Source organism: Uloborus diversus, chromosome 3 (genome assembly GCF_026930045.1).
Source record: "Uloborus diversus isolate 005 chromosome 3, Udiv.v.3.1, whole genome shotgun sequence".
Classification (NCBI taxonomy): Eukaryota; Metazoa; Arthropoda; class Arachnida; order Araneae; family Uloboridae; genus Uloborus; species Uloborus diversus.
In genome coordinates this window covers 18,422,662-18,442,381 of record NC_072733.1, presented here as the reverse complement: position 1 = coordinate 18,442,381, position 19,720 = coordinate 18,422,662, and the positions used below count along the sequence as shown (strand labels likewise).

General features: G+C 34.4%; 1 protein-coding gene across 1 annotated transcript in view; it reads right to left on the bottom strand.

The window, feature by feature from the left end:
- Positions 1-1,660: 1,660 nt before the first annotated feature.
- Positions 1,661-19,720, bottom strand: part of LOC129218145 (lysyl oxidase homolog 3B-like) — a 56,276-nt gene continuing 38,216 nt past the window's right edge. The window contains exons 4-8 of the mRNA XM_054852358.1: positions 14,601-14,757; positions 6,469-6,609; positions 4,518-4,635; positions 2,904-3,156; positions 1,661-2,028 (exon numbers count right to left, since the gene is read on the bottom strand). Of these exons, the coding sequence (XP_054708333.1) occupies positions 1,906-2,028; positions 2,904-3,156; positions 4,518-4,635; positions 6,469-6,609; positions 14,601-14,757 (792 nt within the window). The 3' untranslated portion in view covers positions 1,661-1,905. The remainder of the gene's footprint in view (positions 2,029-2,903; positions 3,157-4,517; positions 4,636-6,468; positions 6,610-14,600; positions 14,758-19,720) is intronic.

Here is a 19,720-nt window from a genome sequence, read left to right as displayed (position 1 = left end):
TAACGAATAGAATTGTTCAAAGTATTGAGCAAAATATTAAAACCTCAAAAATATTCTAATACTGACTCAGTAAAACCCACATCAAATCACCAGGGCGATCAAAACACATCTGCCAGTCTAAAAATGGCGCGAACATTTTTCCAAACCTACAAAGCTCAAAGGCGTATAAATAATTTTGACATACGAGTATATTACTCTCCAGACATGAAATAGCAAGCTATCTATTTTGTCTACAGCATCTGAGTTGTTATTCTAAATATGCTATTAATAAGCACTACCAATAAGTGATGTTTATCATGACTTGAATACTAATCGGAGCAAAGTACAGCACAGCGGCAACCCTAGAAATGGAAAAATTCTGTTTTCGTCGGGATGTTTACGTTTTTGTAAGGAAAAAATACATTTTGAAGCATTACGGAAATATTCTGTTAAAATCAGTCAGAAAACTACCTGAATTTTCAGTTTTTTTTAAACAGTGTAAATCTCTATGGGGAAAGTTTAGGCATTTTTACAATAACTCGAAAAGTTTTTGGCGTATAGTAATAAATAAGGTATCAAATTGTTCAAAATTAAACTGTGCATAACATATTTTTTCCAGAAAATCGAAAATTTTGAAGTTTAAAGGTCCTTAGACCCCTTAAGCTTTTTTCTCCTTTTCTCACTCATATTTAATTCATTTTCGGATGCTGTTTTTTAAGTCGAAGAAGAAAGATTGACAAAGCTCAAAGCAGCTGCATGGTTCAAAAAAGTCTTATTTTGAAACTAACAATTTTAGCTTGAGACTACTATTTTACATCCAGTCAACTTTTTTGTCGCTTAACTTGTTATGGAAACCCTTTCAGACGGAATTTTGAATAACTTAACCAAAAGTGTTTTTATTTGGTAGAGAGTGTACTATAGTCAAGAGTATCTAATAGACAAAATTTCAAGTTTACAGGTGAGAAATTAAAAGAGTTATGACACATCCAATAATCCGGACATATATTATTGAAATACACATTTCAGCTAATAAAACGATGAAACATCAAACAAACTTCTTTGTAAAATATTCTCTAAACAATAAAAACATACTATAAGCATTTGAAATGATTAATATAAGATTATATATTTTTTAAAAAATCAGGAAAAAAACTCGCTTTTGCGACGAGAATCCGTGGTTGGGAAAATGAGCCAGTCCCTTTCTCCCAACCCCTGTTTCTTTATGTTGTCAATCCCAAAATGAGAAATTCTTGTACATATAATAATAAGCAGACTGTAAAGAGTCATTTACGAAAAAAATCGCGTAGTTTATTCGATTGATAAATGATAAGCAGCTGTTTTAAGTTCATGTCCGGTATACCGGACGCCACGTCTGAAAGGTTTAAAATAATAACAATAATAAAACTAATTTGAATTTCTAGTAATTTTACGCCAAGACTTTATATATTATTCCGAATATTGTTTTACTCATGTGAGATTTTTGTGCAATAATATGCAAAAAAGAAAAAAAAAATCTAAATAAATTCACAATAGAAAATGCGATCAACACACAATTTCACAATAGAAAATTAAAAAAAAAAACTATATATATTTCAATTTTACTAAATATCAAAGCAAACTATAAAATGTCTCACATTTAGAAATAAATTAGCAGACATGAATGATTTGACAATGACACAAATGCAGATAGATTTATGGTTTAACTGAAAAATTAAGTCATCAAATAAATAAAATAAAAGTAATACAAGAAAATACATTACTAAGGCGTGAAAACACAAACACCACTTTTGAAGGAAACAAGCAATATGAAGACATTCGTAAAGAAGACAAACTCGTCGAAGACAAACGTAATAAAGGTATCGATACATCCGTTCATTTTGCTAAACGTAATCCACCCAAACAAATGGTCATCCAAATTTGAATTCTTCATGGTCTTTGCAAAGTACAGTTGAAAAGACGAGCAGAAACAGCATTATAGTACAGAGTACAGACAGCTGCGTTATTATCGTAGTTAAGTTCGGCTACTTTGAACTCGGGATTGATAGAGACCTAAAAGCAAAAATGAAAATCAAAGTTTTAAATGAATAAGAATTTGCTTCTGAAAATTTAATAAAATGGATACACAATGAATAATTGTAATATGTAGTAATTTAACGAGAATTACTAGACACGGATCCAGGGCTTTGATTTGGGACCAGATCTGAGACGCATATAAAATGTTGTCTAATACTCCTTGAAAAAAAAATCGATTTAAGATCCCCCCCCCCACACACAAACACCACACCACTACCACTGTAACACTACATTAAATCTCTTCTTTCTTATCATTAGATCAATACAGTCGACCCTTTTAAGTAAAAACAAATTTTACAAACAAAGGATAAGCTGCGCTGTAAGTCAATAAACATTTTTATAATTACAAAGTATTGCTCGCTTTAAGTAGGGTTTGCTCGTTAAAAGCGAATTGTAATTCCATGGACTTAACATTGCATCATCCAAATATTTATAATTTCCTGGTTAAATTCAGGCTCTTTGTAAGCGAGTTCGACTGAAAGTTAACGTATAAAACATCGTCTCAGCCGACCGATAATTTTTACTACTACATAATGCACACAAAATCATGATCCCGTTAAGTTAAAAAAAATGTTATATTTATCTGCAAACATTGTATACTTGGTCATGCTGTTAAGTTAACTGCGGGTCCTGGGGCCTTCTGCAAGCTTCTTCAGAAAGCAACGCTGAATTTCAGATTGCCCCTATCCCACTAAGTTACCAACGGCAAAAAAAAAAAAAAAAAACAAATTCGTAATAACGTGATATCACGTTCATGACTGTAAAAGGGTTAAACATTACGTATTAAATTCAAGTCTTTAAAGTCAGAGTGAAAACATAGATATACGTATAAATACGTATAATCGACTTACTTTAAAGTTGTAAATTCCTGGAGGAAGCTCTGTTATGTCAACCCACTGACAATCGATATTGTGTAGATAAGTATCCGTGCAGCCCACTGAGATGCCTTGATCACCATAATTAGCACAGGCATATTTTTTTTCAACACCTACTTCACAGTTGTTGTCTTCCAGGCAAAAACTCGCCTTGTGGCCCTCAGCCACCTTTTGACCTTGTAAGTTGATGATATCAAAGTGAGCAAATACTTCCATGCTGTGGTAATGCCTAGAATTTACAATGAAACGAGTGCTCAGTAAAAAAAACAATGTAATTTAATATATCTTTCATTGAATTACTCTCAGAGCCTGATTTAGCACACTATTTGACTCTCGGTCAGACTAAAGTCCTAGGTCGTAGTTTAAGTATAGTGACACGTCCGCCATCTTGGGGCTAAATGCCACTTTCTTCCTATGTCTGCTATAATGAAGTAGCCTGTTTTCTTCTTGATTGCGAAGCTCATTGATTGTGGATTAACATAGAGTTAATAAGAAACCACAATCAAGAAGCAAACACGCTACTTCACCATAGCAGACATTGGAAGAAAGCATCGTTTAGCCCCAAGATGGCGGACGTGTCGCTACTTTTTCTACGATTCAGGGCTTTAAGTCAGACATCTGAACCGCAGATTGAAGACTCCTCATTGGTCGAAAACAGCTTTAAACGGCTGTTTGACAATCTGGCGTGAACTCAGGTTTAACAATGAAACAGGCGGCAAGTTTCTCTCTCATGATTTTAAATAATTCACCAGTGTAATTAGGCTCACAATAGCTGTCATGTGTTTTCTGATTTCACGACTTGAGCGAAATTTGTCTTATGACTGAAGAATCCCCATAAGTGAGCGATTCCGTTCTGAGAGTGAAGTTTGAGGCAAAAATCATGTTTTATGAGCGTCTCTGAATTTAATTTGAAATTTAAAAATATATATGTAATAATAAAATGTTCTTCAATCTTATTTATTTGAACATCAGACGGAGTGATTCGGGGACGTTTTACAAATGAAAAGCTTAGAAGATACAGACAATACGGCAAATAATAAGTTTCAGAAAAACAGAGATAAAGTTTTACTCTTTATTCAAACAATTAGTTTTTCTTCCTACACGATGTTGATTTGTTGACATTTAAAAAAGGGTGCGAGTTTTGGGCTTTTCTACAGCTTTCTGTAATTGAAAGAAATAATAACAACTTCATCTGCAGTAAGAAGCCTTTACTCTTCTGAAATATCTCCTGATATGTTTATCTACCTGTAAGACGAGAACAAAATTCCTTTGAGTAAAACACTCGTTAAGTTCAAACCCTATAGTTAGGCTTTCATTGAAAAAAATTCCTAAATCTTGCTGCATAGCAGTATCTACCAGTGATACTAGTACCAACAGTTTTACTAAAACAGTTGAGTTTCGTTTACTAATTGTACTCCTAGGCATCATTAAAATTTTTGATTTTGGTGCTTAAACCCTTTGCTTCAATTGTTAACGAAGCGCAAATAATATTTTATTGCTATATGTTCAAAAGTGCGTTCATATATTTTTTAAAAACAGACCGAATTATATGTTATGAGACTGAATAATATTATTTGAAAATGTACTTACAAATGACACATATGCCATTGCCAAGCATGCTTTGGTAAAAATGGTCTGAAATCCGTTGTACCAATGTTACCTATTCGAGCTGTAAACCTAAGAAGTCGTCGTTGCTCATAAAGCCAGCCTAAATGTCAAAGAAAATATGTGAATTATCTTACTTCTTACATATTGTTTAGCATTTTGTAAAAAAATATTGTTCTAAAATTAGGTAAACTTCATTGTTTATCCCTTTGAGAAACATATCAGGTAGAGTATAAAAATTTAAGTTTTTTTTTTAAGTATACTATTTTTTACACAATCACTCATTATTTTTTAAAATATAGTATAATATGATGCCTAAATAACATGGAGGAAATGTAATTTATAAATCATTTATAATCAATTATTAGAAAATAAATTTTGAGCTTAGATGACTCATATGTCCTATGATCCTTAAATGGTTAAATGAAGCTGGACCCTTAAGGTATAAAAGTATAAGCATGAGAGAGAGAGAGAGAGTGTGTGTGTGTAATTGATAACTAATTTACATTTGCTAATTTACGTAATAATTTTTGAACTTGGGGGACATATATATCCTTCAAGGATTGAAAGAACAGAAAATTAAGGGTATCTTAAAGATATTTTGTTCTTAAAAGTTAAGAAACGATCATCGTTTTACATTATATACTACTAGCTGTACCTGAACCGACTGTGCTCGGGCTATACGGTTTAAGAAAAACTCTTTAAGCGAATGCAAATTTCCCTTTCCACTCCAAAATAGAATAAACGATTATTGTTTCTCTATTAAAATGTACACACATAATTTTACCAAAGCTCCAAGCACATTCCATGAGGTAATAAAAAAATATTTCTATAATGACATCAATTGCCCGTCAAAACTTTCTCTTTCAAAGAAAATCCGAAATGGTTTAATGCCGCCTCCCTGGCACTCCCCCAGTTTGGCCAACCAAAGGCATTTCTTTCTTGTATGGCCATCTGACGCCAGGTTAGCTTTGGACGCCCGCGCTTCCTCTTGCCATCAGGGGTCCACGTGAGAGCAGTTCTTGTAGGGTCTATTGCCAGCATTCTGAGAACATGTCCTATCCATGACCATCTGTGCTTTTTTTTTTATCAGTGTGGTTATCGGCTTGCAGTTTGTACGTTTGTACAGGTCTGAATTTGATATTTTATTTGGCCAGCATATGTTTAATATTTTTCTGTTTGAAAGGCATCAAGCTCTTTTTCTTGCTGTCTAGTTAGCTTCCACGTATTGCTGCCATAGAGTAGGACTGCTCTATCTGTTGAATTGAAAATTTGTATTTTGAGTTTTGTGTGTATGTTGTTAGATTTCCATATTTTATATAAAGATTTAAAGGTGCATTGAGCTTTTTTAATTCTTATTAATATATCATTATTTGTACCTCCCTCAGATGAAACATATGCTCCAAGATAAATAAAACTGTCAACTTCATCTATTTCCTTTCCATTACTACCGTTCTTGTACGTTATAAAATAAGAAAAACAAACAAATTACAATTATCACATTAATCATTGGCCATGACTCACCTCTATTGAAAGATTCTTTGTAGCAAGTTTCCCTGACCAAGGATTTTATAATACATTTCTACTAACAGTGTGGAGTACGATTGAAATCACATCCATTCAACTTTGGTTCCTAGTCTTTGGCGCCTTTTGGAAAAACAAGCTATTTACAATTATCACATTAATCATTGGTCATGGCTCGTCTCTACTGAAAGACTCTTTGTAGCAAGTTTCTGACCAAGGATTTTACAACATAATTTTATTAACAGTGTGGTGAACGATTGAAATCACATCAATCGAACTTTGATTTCTAGTCTTTGGCGCCTTTTGGCGTGGTGGTTAAAGCACGGAACTACAAAAGCCGTGGTACATAACTTTTACGGGAAATTAAGTTTAAAAAGAAAAAAAGACTCGATTTTGTGAAATTGGAAATTACCATAGTCATTTTTATCCAATTTGTATGCTTCAGATGATAAACAATTTTCTTCCATTGCACATTGAAGAAAAAGAAGCTGCCGATCTTCTAAATAAGCCGAGCGTTCAACTTCAACCTCATCAGGCACCAAATCAGGAAGTTCTATCGACAAGAAATAACCATATCTTAGTACGTATTACACAATACAAGCATTAAAGGATTATCCTGGTAAAAATTTGACTTAATGAAACTCAGTTTTAGCAGTTACATCTTCAGCATTTTTTCGTATTTACGTATATTACCATATTATTTCATTAAAAGTCCTTCAAAAACTTTTCCTTTTAAAAAGGAATAATTTGTTAAGGAGAGCTGAGAGTAATGTCGCCTTTTTCAAGCAAGTAAATTTTTGTAAAGTTTTATTTTTAACCAATGATGTACACTGCTTGACAATTGCTAAGGAACAAGTGATTTATGCAAATTTGTACCGCAACCACCTGGCCAATGGAAATAAATTCAAGTTCAGATGACATGGTAGATCAAGATTCGTTATCCGTATAAAAGGCAGTGCATACACGCTCAAGATTCGTACGAAAATTCATGCTGTTTGGTTTTTAACAAAAATAGTGCTGGATGTTAAAAAAAGGTTTTTCTCCGAAATTCTGTTTGGTTCTTGAAATACTTAAGAGTAAAATGTCAGCAAGACATCATTTGAGTATCTACGATCGTGGACGAGCGGTTGGACGACTGGAGGCAGGTCAAAGTGTCATCACTGTGACTGCTGCAATGGGTGTATAAAAAAGTGCCATCTCCCGATTAAAGACGGCCGCTGAAGGTGGAAATGTTTTGCAAAAGCATGCTGGGGATTGTAGTAGGAACACCACACCTTCAGAGGATCGCTATGTAGCCCTCGTAGCAAAAAGGATCAGAAATTTCACTCTTGGACAGATAGCTGCAAATTTAACAACCGCTACCGGTACGCATGTTTCTGCAAGAGCCATCTCACGGCGAGTAAATAATGTCGGTTTGTATGCAAGGAAGGCCGTACGTTGCATCCAAGTTCAACCACGCCATCGTCGAGAGAGATTACGCTGGTGTAAGGAACATGTTCGTGGGGTCATCAAAATTGGTCTAGAGTGATGTTCTCTGACGAATCTCGTTTCAGCGTCACAAGTGATTCTGGTCACCAATTACTGTGGAGAGAGCGTGGAACACGTTATGAACAAAAATTTGTTTGCGAACGTGATCGGTACGGCCCAGGTGTCATGGTGTGGGCAGGCATAATGCACAATGGCAGAACACCACTTCACATTTTTAAATAAGAAAGCGATACATCGCAAATGTATTGCAGATATGTTATGCTGGACCATGTTCGTCTTTTTAGGGGGGGGGGGCTGTAGGTCCAGACTTTCTCTTTACGGACGACGATACACGGCCACACTGGAGCATTGAAGTGTCAGACACATGAAAAAGTGAAAACATTCTCCGTATGCAGTGGCCTGCTTACTTTCCCGACTTAAATCCAATTGAACTTGACTGGGATGCTTTTGGCAGACGTGTTGCGCGAAGAACCGTCCTTCCCAAAACAGTACAAGAACTCAAATGCGCATTGGGAGAGGAGTGGGAAAACATCCCCCAAGCACTCCTCAATAATTAGTGGGGAGTATGGAAAACAGATGTGAATTGTGCATCGGTGTCCCTTGTAATCATACATCATACAGGGTCCATTATGAAAGTAATGAGCACAATGTTATTGTGACGCGACGATAGATGGCAGCACGGTAAAACTTGCTGGAAAATGTGGTGGGGACATGCCCTTTCAATGCATCCGGTCGTCAGTTGAGTTCGAGCAGTGTGAGAGGAGATACGTGCCTCCGCTTGAAGTGTGTTTTCAACTTTTGTAACATGACACGATGGAGCGTTCGCTTAAACAACGAAACGTCGTAAAGTTTTGCGTGAGGCTTGGAAAAAATGCAACCGAAACATTCCAGATGTTGCAAGAAGCCTTCAAGGACGATTGCATTTCAAGTCACAAAGCCTTCATCATTACCAATTTCCTGGCCCGGAGCAACACCCCGGTGATCCCTCACCCCCTTACAGTCCCGACTTAGCTCCATGTGACTTCTTTTTGTTTCCGCGACTCAAGAGAAAGATGAAAGGAAAACATTGGGAAACCGTGGAAAACATCCAACACCATGTTACAACGTTCCTGAGAGGCATTCCCTTCAAGGAGTTTCAGGGTGCTTTTCAGGCGTGGCTAACACGTCTCCGCAAGTGATTGATGCAGGAGGAATGTATTTTGAAGAATATTGAACATTTGTACAAATTACGATCAATAAACAAATTTTGCCAGTAAATGCTCATTACTTTCATAATGGACCCTGTACTAAGGTACTCATGTCTCCATCATTATGACCTAGATCATTTTTTTGTGGTTGTATGAAAATCATCTAAGTAGGATTATTTTTTTATTTTTAAGTTTTACTTCATTGATGCAGTAATATCTGTATTATTTTGTACTTATAATAAAGACACATCCTCCCTACTAACTATATATTTCGTTCTGTTTCTTTAATCTTTATCTATTCTTAACTATTCCAAAAACCGTAATTGTTCCTTAGCAATTGTCAAGCAGTGTATTTTTCATCTTTATCAACTACAGTGGGTAGCCAAGTTAAAGTGGAAAATCAGAAAATTCCATGATTTCCCATTTTACGTAAATTTATACGTGTTAAGATTAGAATAAAATGAAAATACTGCTTCTCACCCGTAAAAATAGAATTTAATTAACACAAGCTCCATATAATTTGAAGAATATAAAAACTCCGCTCCCACCGAACAAAAATTATCTTGTAAGCGAGCAGCGAGCTTACTTTCTTTAAAAAAATGACTACCAAAAGTGCAAAAGTGTCTACCATTTTTAATATATATACCAAAGACCAGATGGGCACCCCATACCAAAGACCATGAGCTAAAACCAAAACGGAGAAATATTCCATTCTTGCTTAATACCCCAGTTGATTGCATTCTAGAAAAACTAAAACATACTATTAAAGCAATACTGTAGGCAGGGGTGCCCACCTGGGGGGGGGGGACCATGGCGCACTCTGCGCCTTGACATTTTTATAAGGGGTGGTGTTTTGAGGGGTATTTTTCTCATTTTCGGGTGGTGGAGGCTTTTGCTTCTGAGAGGGGTGGGTACTTCTGTTGTAGGGGAAGGTGGGGTTAAGAGTTCCGGGGGTAAGTTGTTCATTTTGAAATAGCTCAATGAAGAAAAAGATAAATGCATTTTGTGAAGACCTGGTGAAATGCAATGTTGCAGTGCACCGATGGCAACCATTTTAGTCAATGCAGAGACGTCCGGTATATTAAAATCTGAACACGTGCATAGCATTACTGATCAACTTTTGCAAAGCATTTTTGTTTTTGAACTTTCTGGTCATATTTATGAATTTTAATAGATAGTTCTTAGGTCTTTGGTGTTTTTACGCAAATATAGATTGCATTCTAATAAACTACGCTGAAACGGTTTACATTTCGTTATCTAAACTAAAATTTGATTTTTCATGGACATGTGCATGTGGGGCTAGTTTCTCCTTTTTTTGTGGGGCATTTTGTTCCGAGGAACAACCTGTCTCAGAATAAAGAAGCAGCTTCCTCCAACGGAATTCACCATAAATATTCGGTCTTTCTCCAATAAACAGATAAAGAAATATGAAATTTTCGAAGACCAAAATATCTTCTATACTTTGATATTAAAATATGACATTTTTGAAGGAATTTTGTTCTAGGAGTTTGTTGCACCATCTTTTGGAGATTTAAGAAAGTAGCCAAAGAGGTAAAAAATATTTCAATTTTGCTCGGACAATGCAAATGTCTCATTTCTCATTGGGCAGATCTTATACTACGCACGCGGATAAGCAGAGCCCGATCAATCTTATATTGGACATGGGGCACATTTCTATTTCAGGGCCCCACCCCTATGGGGAGTAAGGTTTTTTGAAGACAATGGGCATGAAATTCATTTTGCGCCCCCCCCCCCCGCCCCCCCCTCTGTTTCCGCTTATTCTGAAGCTATAAAATATTTCGATACTTGCGTATTAACACAACTATGCTAAATTTAAATTTGGTGGTACCTCATATCACAATATTTAAAAAGTAGAAGAGATCTAGTATACGACAATTATATAAGACGTGGTTAAACTTTGCCAGTTTACGGTAAATATCAAAGTTATCTATGATATGACTTTCAATGGTAAACGCTGACTAAACTTGGAGTGGTTTTGAGATTTGCAAAGAGCTCAAATTTTTAAGGTGAATTTTTATCAACAAATAAGAGATTTTTTTCCTTATCTTGGCATTTGCAAAAAAACCAATGACATCATTATACTCTAGATTCTGAATGAAATCGTTATTTATTTTTAATTAGCATGTTAATTTACGGGGATTTTGGGCGCTCAGAAATCTTAGAGGAGGGACCTGTGCTCCACATGCCCCTGCGGTAATCAGGCTATGCGGATACGTCTAATCTTTATCTTTTTAGCCGGCACTAGCCAGAGACTGCAGCTCCTCCTTTGCCTTTGCGAGTTTAACATGGTCAAACCTGTGTAGGACTTTCATTATCAAAGGTGTAAATTAAAAACGTAACTAACTTTCTTTTCGTAATCTGAAGGAAGGTAAGATGTGACAGTTGCTGAAAGTAGCAATCAGAATATTATGCATGTGCAGTAAACTCCCACTGTCCCGATCTTTCGCGGAATAGGGTGTCACTGTAAACGCGGATAAGCGAATTTCGTGGATATTCGTTTAATGTTGCACAATAGGTGAAAAGAACAATACCAGTAAATACAAGAGCAAAAAAAAAAAAAAATCAAGAACACTGACATACATTTAAACCCTCAATCTCAAGCAACGATACTAGAGCCTAACGATTAAACTAGTAACACTAGAAAATGTACGCAAATGCAAAAAAAGAATTGTTTATTATTTCAAACAGACACAGCAAATCATGCAAACATGAAATCAAATCAAGTTAGGTGACGCCAGAAACGTGGAAAACATGTTTCAAGCGTAGGGACGAGGAGTGTAGATGTAAAAATCGAGTTTCAACTAATGGATAGTCTGGTTTCGGTGACCTAGGAAAGTTTGAAGTCAGTTATTGTGAAGGTGGGAGAATAAAGAAATACGAATGTCTGAATAAAAGAATTTGTTAAGTAAAAATGAGTTCGGTGAATCAGGGGTGCTCATCCCCCTTAAAGTAAAGCTGATCCCCCTTCCCCCCAAATATCAAAAAGACCACCCAAATTGACAGCCCCTTAAAAAAAAGTGAAAAGTTCCTCTGACCCTACCCCCTCTAAAAAATTTTAGCCCTTAAAAACATGACCCCTTTCTCCTATCCCCTTTTAGGTGGACATCCCTGCAGTAAGTCATCACTACAAAAATAATTAAATAAATAATAAACAAATCCGCAATAACAATATCACGATAATCGGGAGTTTATTGTACCGCAAAATGGTCCAACTACTTTTTGATGTTTCGACAGGCCGATGTTTTCAATTAAAATTCCGTGTGCATCTTTGATTTAGAAATTTGAGGACTTCAGCAATGGTAGCAATACATCTCTTCTTTCGAATGAAATATTTAAGAAAATCTAAGTTTAGGAAATGGAATCTAACAAGAGGAAGGGGGAATTTTTCCCCCGTGGCCCATAGCTGTACCTCTACGGGGTACGGCTATGGACTCCAACGTATGACTCCAAAGATACCAGAAACGTTTGAGATGGGTCGCAAGCCCACGCTGGAAGAGATACCTTTCACTGATTTACCGTTCAACCAGCTCATAACCCCTAGAACAATTGGATTTGGTCTGTAGACACTCGAAGCACCTTAAAAAATGTTAAACATCGCCAAAATCCGAAGTCAGGATTTTTCTGTGATGGAATCAGCACAAGTGACAAAAACTCTCTGTTTTTTGTGGATGAGGGAAACAAAATGAATCAAAAAGTGTACCAAAAGGACAGTTCAAGAAGCTGTTGTACTTCTGTGGACCAAAGAGCACTTCAGCACAGCAATGTAGACAAGACATTTCAATTTGACATCCACCAGTTCATACGGCCAAAAAGACAAGAGTGGTGCAAGTCGCAGTGTTTTTGACATATTATCTTTAGATTGGACGCTCTAGTCGCTAGACCTCAATCCCATTTATTACACTGTATGACCTATTTTAGAGTCCAAGATTTACCCTAAACTACACATAAGTTTGAACTCTCTAAACCAATTGCTTTTATAGGGAAAGGATTGATTTGATGACTTGCAGCCCTTGAATGAAAATTTCAATAAGCAGTTGCATCTCTGTATTACTTTTGAGTAATACAGAGTTTGAGCTAGTTTGAAACCAATTAATTTATTGATTGCTAAAGGTTTTCTCATATTACTATTTTTTGTGTTTTGTTAATTTATTTATTTTTAATAAAGTTACATGGAAAACTGCTTGCCCAGTTTTTTTTTTTTTTTTTTTTGTTTTTTGCCGCACCCTGTACATTTGGTTCGCTTAGTCAGCAGAAACATAAATTTGTGATTAAAGTTATGCTTGTTAGTTTTATGAAGAAGGAAAATAAATTCTTCACTGAAGATATTGATTTATTTATTTATTTATTTTTTTTTTTTGCAAAAAAAAAATAAATAAATAAATGTTTTTTGATCTATATGCAAATTATATCATCATACAACAACTTGCATTATCAGAGTTAGACGGTATTTTAACATACAAGGAGGGGGGGGAGGAAATTGCATCAGAATTTAAGTATGAGAAATTTCTAATCCCTTTTTGCAGAAAATTTCATTTAAAACTTCCTGAAAAGTTGAAAAAATTCATTTCTTTAATTTTTCTGGAGGGGAAATAAACCCTTTCGGAAAAACTTTTTTTCCGTTTTTTTCGGAAATTTTCCGTTTTTTTTTTCCGACTGTTTTCATCTCTAAACGATATCAAAAAAATATTTTTGAAAACTGAAATGCGAAATCACATTTCTTATTCCGAATCTCATCAAAATAAATACTTTTTTAAAATTATCTCAGTTTGTATTTGGTCCGGATTTCAATGAGCACTTTCTTCAAAAACTCCTATGAGTACGGACGATAGGATGACCCCCAAGCTTTCTTCTGTCTTTTCTTGCCATTATTGACAATAAATAACACAAAATATGACGAAAGCATCCTCACAGACAATAAAACGAAGCTCCAAGCCACTAAAAACCGTGAAAAATAGGTGGCCCATTGGTGTACCCCGACATTCCCATTTTCGATAAATGTTGAGAGCTTGGGAAAACTATGAAACATTTTAAGTCAACAAGCGGCGTAATTCATAACTGACAAATTAGTGAAGCAAATCTGAACTTACCAGATCTTAGAAAACAGTATAAGTGGTCTGCCCAAAGGAGACTTTTGGCTTTTACACGAGTGAGTCGAATCATGCACTAAGAACGACTAAGCTATCTAAGGTATACAAAAACAACGGCAATCTCTGATAAAGCGTCTTTAATTACCTAAATGATCACACTACCTGGTGATTTTTTTTAATTTTTTTTTTTGGAGCTCGTAAGTTCAAAAAGAGGCCACTAGAGAGCAAAATCATCACCATGGCAACAGCGGCCCATTGTTGCCTCCTTCGCACACAGTTGTACTGTTTTACGGTAATTATTTACACTTATCTCTTTTAAGGATCGTGTGCGAAGTATCGTATCATTTTTAATCAAAGATAGTTTTCTGTTATGAGTGAAGACTTAACTAGTTATCGTAGTTTATAAGCTATTGAAGTTGTTAATTGTTACATGTAATTTTACTACATTACTCTATACTAAGTAAAATACTAAACTAAAGCAAATGTTATGGGCAAAAAACGGTAAAATTGGTGTAACTTCCCTATTAAAAGAAAGAAGTGCTTACGACTTCAATTCGTCTCTCTGTGCTCTAACAGCAGCAGAAGGATCAAGAAAAAAAAATTATCCAAAAGTTTACAGTACAATGAAGTAACGCTGACATTTTCAATTTATAAAAGTGATTTTCACAAACACTGGAAAGATAGACTTTTCGACTTTCTTCCGTAAACTCGTTATATATAGTTGATACATAAAATACACACAGTACAAAATATACATTTACCTTTCGCACAGATTACACCTGCGATATTTTCATCTTTTCCAGGACAAAACACCTTTCCGAGGTTTTCATACAAACAACTAGAAATGTTCTTTTCACGGCCAGTGCATTTGACGCCACTTATCGAAATATTTTCATGATGCCCTCCGAAGTAGGAACTCTGCACAGAAATTATGTTCAATTATTATTTTTCCTACTTATACAGAGGGACAGACTTCCTTATACAGACAGGAAAACATAGAAATGAAAAATAATGATGAAAAAATTAACTCTTTTCTGGCAAATTGAAAATTAGCAATCAAAGCTTACAGTCGAGCTTTTAAGACACATTGTTTTCTTACTTTTTTCAAACTTTCTTTTTTTTTTTTTTTTTTTTGAATTTCCATGCACTATTAATCAATGTTTCCAAAAGTCATTGTATAAATTTCAGATTATCTTTTCAGACTTTTTGTTCAACTATCGTTCGGAAATAACGTTAATAAATCGAAACACTATAAAAATTATACCATAATGCGCAAGCAAACATTAAAAAGTAAACTATCTAGTCTGTAAAAAAATTGCCTAATTGCAATATTAAATAATTTTTATTATTAGAATAAACAAACATTTTCAAGCAGATTCACTTAAAAGCATATTCTCTAGTCTGATTCTTAAATGAACTGAAAGGTGTCAAATTAAAGAAAAATAGCACTTCTGAGTTTTAGAATAAATTGATACAATTTTATCTTCAAGATGTACTGATATTAAAATATTTTTTTTTAATTTTAATTTCAAAATTTATGATTAAAAAATGGGTAATGATTCTCCGTTTAAACTGATGAATTAATCTTCACATTTAAAAACAGTACGAAACGCCAGTTTCATTTTATCCGTTTATTCTAAAATTTTAAGATTTTCAAAATCTTTTATTGCTAGAGTTTGTTGCGGAAACAGAACAATATGTTTTTCCATGCTGGTTACTAATTTTGAAACTATTGACAAATCACATTAATGCTACCTTTAATAAATGACATTAAAATTATTCCTCAAGAATTAAACTTTTGAAAAATAAGACCTGCATTTCCTACAACTTTTGAGGTGAGGATTCAATCAGCGTTCGTTTATATTATTTTTAAATAAAAGGTGTTGGCGCAGACGTATGAGTTATGAGTCTTTTATTTTGAAAGTGGAGTAAATTCATTTTTGAAAAAAAAGTGAAGGTAATGGTCATTACAGATAAAACTTAGTATGATCTTTTTATCTGTAACAACTAGCTAAAAACAAAAAATCGGAATCCTGAAATTTGAGAGAAGGAAGTTTCAGTTCTTCATCATTACACATTTTTGAAACGTCTTACCTCAAATATCTCACAATAACAAAATAATAATAATAATAACTTGCTCCAAAAAAGGATTATATAGCTAAGAATAAAATGCTTCATTGCAATTTTAGCAGAAAAAATCATTAAGGAAAAATAAAATATGAGAAGTAAACGGAGATAACGTAAAATTCTTCGTTTTCTTACTACGCATTTCAACCCATGTTGAGTCTCATCCTGCCAGAAGCCAGACGACTTTGTCTTTGGCCCGTATTATTAATTTTTTCTTTTTTTCAGTTGGTAATCTTCATGATTTGCTGGTCCTTAAGGACATCATCTACCCATAGCCGTTTTAGTAAAACAACGTAATAAGAAGTTCAAATAAAAAGAGATTTAAATTATTTCAGTGGGTAATTTTGACCCTTTGTTGTAAACGAATAAAATAGTATGCATAAACGCTGTATTTAGTTAACTGAAACATTTAAAAATATTAATAATAATCAATATTTCTCAGCATGGACGTTAAATAATTTGAATAAAACGAAAAACTTAATACAATTATTCCAAAATCGTATTTAAAATTTTTACCGCCTAAATAGAGTATCTCATTCAATATGTTTAGACATGTTTTGAAGAGAAAATGTTATGAGTTAGATACTAGTTTTAAAAATTATATAATTCAGTTTATTTTTTATGACACTATGTTTTGTACATTTTGCACAAATGAGCGCTTTATATTTTGAACAGATATATCTATAGGTTTCTTTTCCCATTTTGAACTGTGTGTGTGTGTGTGTGTGTGTGAGTGGTATCGAACTCATTTAGTTCAATTTGTGGTTGACACGTCGTTTTCACTTTTTGCGTCATACAGAATTCTTTAAGCATTCTTCAATGAACTGCTGCCTACGAACAGATTTTTTAGTGTCAGTTTGACATAAAACCCAAGCATTGATTGTCCTCAAGGTCCAGAATACTACCAACCAGAGCGGATTTCATATCAAAGTGTAAAAATTCTTTATTTCTCGAACTTAGCCTGTTGAGGCAGAGAGAAGCACAGAGGTGTAATAGCCAAAATTAAAAATTTGGAAATAACAAGCACACAAATGGTAGGTGAACCAACCACTCCTCTGTTTTGGGGCCAGTGATAGTACTAGATGCTGCTATACAGCGTGATTAGGAAAAACTTTTTAATAAAAGCCTACCTAGGACCGGAACTTTAAACGCATTTTACTCAAAACTAGAAAATGTCCACGTACATTTCTTTGCTTCTCAGTCTCTGTTGGCGTTGTATTCTGGAAACGTGACCGTCCCCAGTCCTTGACTAAAAGTTATGCAGTTAAAATAATTCCGTACAGAGTAAATTGGTATAAAAGCATATATTTAGTCTAATGTTATGTATTCCATTCCCTGTCGTGAGTCTACTGATATATTTCATCTTCAGTACATTTCCTTCATGTGCTTCAATATCGATTCAGCTACAACATGTCTCCAAGCACTTGAAGGACTGTTGTGAATAGACAGCCTTTAGCACGTGGTTTTGGCCTCAAACTTCCCTCCAGAAGCACATCGTTTGTTCCTATTTGAGAGACATTCAAGCCTCCTGTTTGTCAAATTCATAACTTCCAACTTTGAATGTTACTGCTGATTTTTTTTTTAAATTCATTCCTTATGTGTATCTTTCCATGAAATGAATCAATTTTTTTAACAGATAAATTATCATAATTTTTGCAATGAGAAAGATCAGAGCATTATAAGTAATATTTACATTCATCTACTCAAAATTAAAACACTTTCAATATTATCATCTTCTGAATTGCTTTGAAGTACTAATTGTTTTGAATATTCAAGAGCTTCTTGGAAAGTAAATTACGGAGTAGTTACGTCTCTTTATTCATACACAGAATAAAAGCAACTTTAAGAAGTCTTTCAACAATTCGATGTTGCTTTTTTCTGCATTCAATTGTAGTTTTGCATTTCAAATCAATCATATGTCCTTGTGTGACCGAAAACGTTCCCTTTTTTCTCTTCTAAGGCAGCCCATTTCAGGAATTTGAGTTATTTTCTGAGAAAGTGCATATTTTTCGTCATTCGTGCTTCAACACTTCTTACGTGTCAAATTGACCCGCATCGCGATTCTAGAAGTGCTAATACAGTCGGCAAATTATTTATGTAACAAGATTTTAAATCTGGCAAATCATTGTTCACCTTACAGAGGGTGGCCAAATTATTGTACTCGAGCAAAGTGTCTGTATCTTTATAGTTTTTTTTTAATTGTTGTTACATATTTTGTTACTTGAACACATTTTAAAGTTTATTTAAAATATGGATTAAACATATTAAACGTAAAGTAACTTCCGATCGATACTATAAATGAGTAAAAAAAAACTATTCAATATTTAGTAATTCCGCCTTGTTCAGCGTGGATGCAGCGTGTCATCAATGCATGATATAGCTACTTGAGTTACCTAGTATTCTAAATAAAATCGTTAATTTTTTCCAAAAATTACTCTCAAGAAGAAGCTTGTAACTTGAAATTTTAACGGAGACTGACCCTGACGTCTGTCACATTTAAAATAATAATAATAATAAGTAAAGTTTTGCCAGAATAAACTTTAAACTTTTAAATGAACTTTAAAATGTGTTCAAATAATAAAACTATATAACAACAATAAAAAACAATAAAAATACAGAAAAGTTTGTTTGAGTATAGTAATTAGGCACCCTCTGTAAATAATTAAAAGCTAGAAAGGGAATTTTTTCTTCGATCCATATTTTTCGCTTATTCATAAATTAAACTTCGCTTTGGGTCAAATGGACAGGCTCCGCGGTTCTAGTGTTAATTGTGTTGCCTCATTTTATTTCTCACATTTTCAGGAAACCATATGATAGTCAGATGATGAACAAAATGTAAATGAGTAGTACAGTAAAACCTGTAAAGTTGACCACCCTTGTAAGTTGACCGCCATTTTCAGACACAGAATTAGATCTAATCATAAACAGTAAAACCTGTAAAGTTGACTATCCTTGTAAGTTGACCACCTCTCTCAGTTGACCGCTATTTTCAGACACAGAATTAGATCTAATCATATAATTCAACCTCTATAAGTTGACCACCTTTTTAAGTTGACCACTAAGGTAGTGCACCGCAAGTGGTCAACTTACACAGGTTTCACTGTAGTTGAAAGAGCATAGTAAATCATGTTTCTGGATGCATAAGTTCTTTGCTCTCATGTCTCCGTTATCGAAATAAGATATTAAAATTGTCGAAGTGTCAAGAAAACTCGCCAAATTTAGCGAGTTTCGGTGAGTAATGGAAGATACCTTTCACATTCTTTGCAGATGGATGTTTTGCCACATGCAGACGGGGAAATCGCGTTTATGTTACATTTCTCGCCAAGTTTTAAAATTTGGTGGTTTTCATAAAATTTCGGCAGACTTTAAGACCTTATATCTCGATAACGGGTATACGAGGGCAAACCATTTTTGCGCCAAAAAAAAAAAAGTCGCACAGTGCTCTTTCGATAGCTATTTCTATTTTATTTTTATTACACTATTTGGATGTTCCCGTGGTAAGTTTTTGACAGTTTTCACAAGTAGTAGAACCTCGATAAACCGAAGAAATCGGGACTGGACCACATTCGGTAAAGCGGAAGCCGGATAAAAGAGAGTAATTAAAAATGACCGTCAGGAGACCGTGGAAACTTTAACTCTGGATTTAAATATGTACACATTTACGAATTAAATGCTAAATATGTTTTTAACTATGTTTGATGTTATTATAAACAAAAAATTTGTTCAATAAAAGTCACGCGGTTCAGAAAAAAAA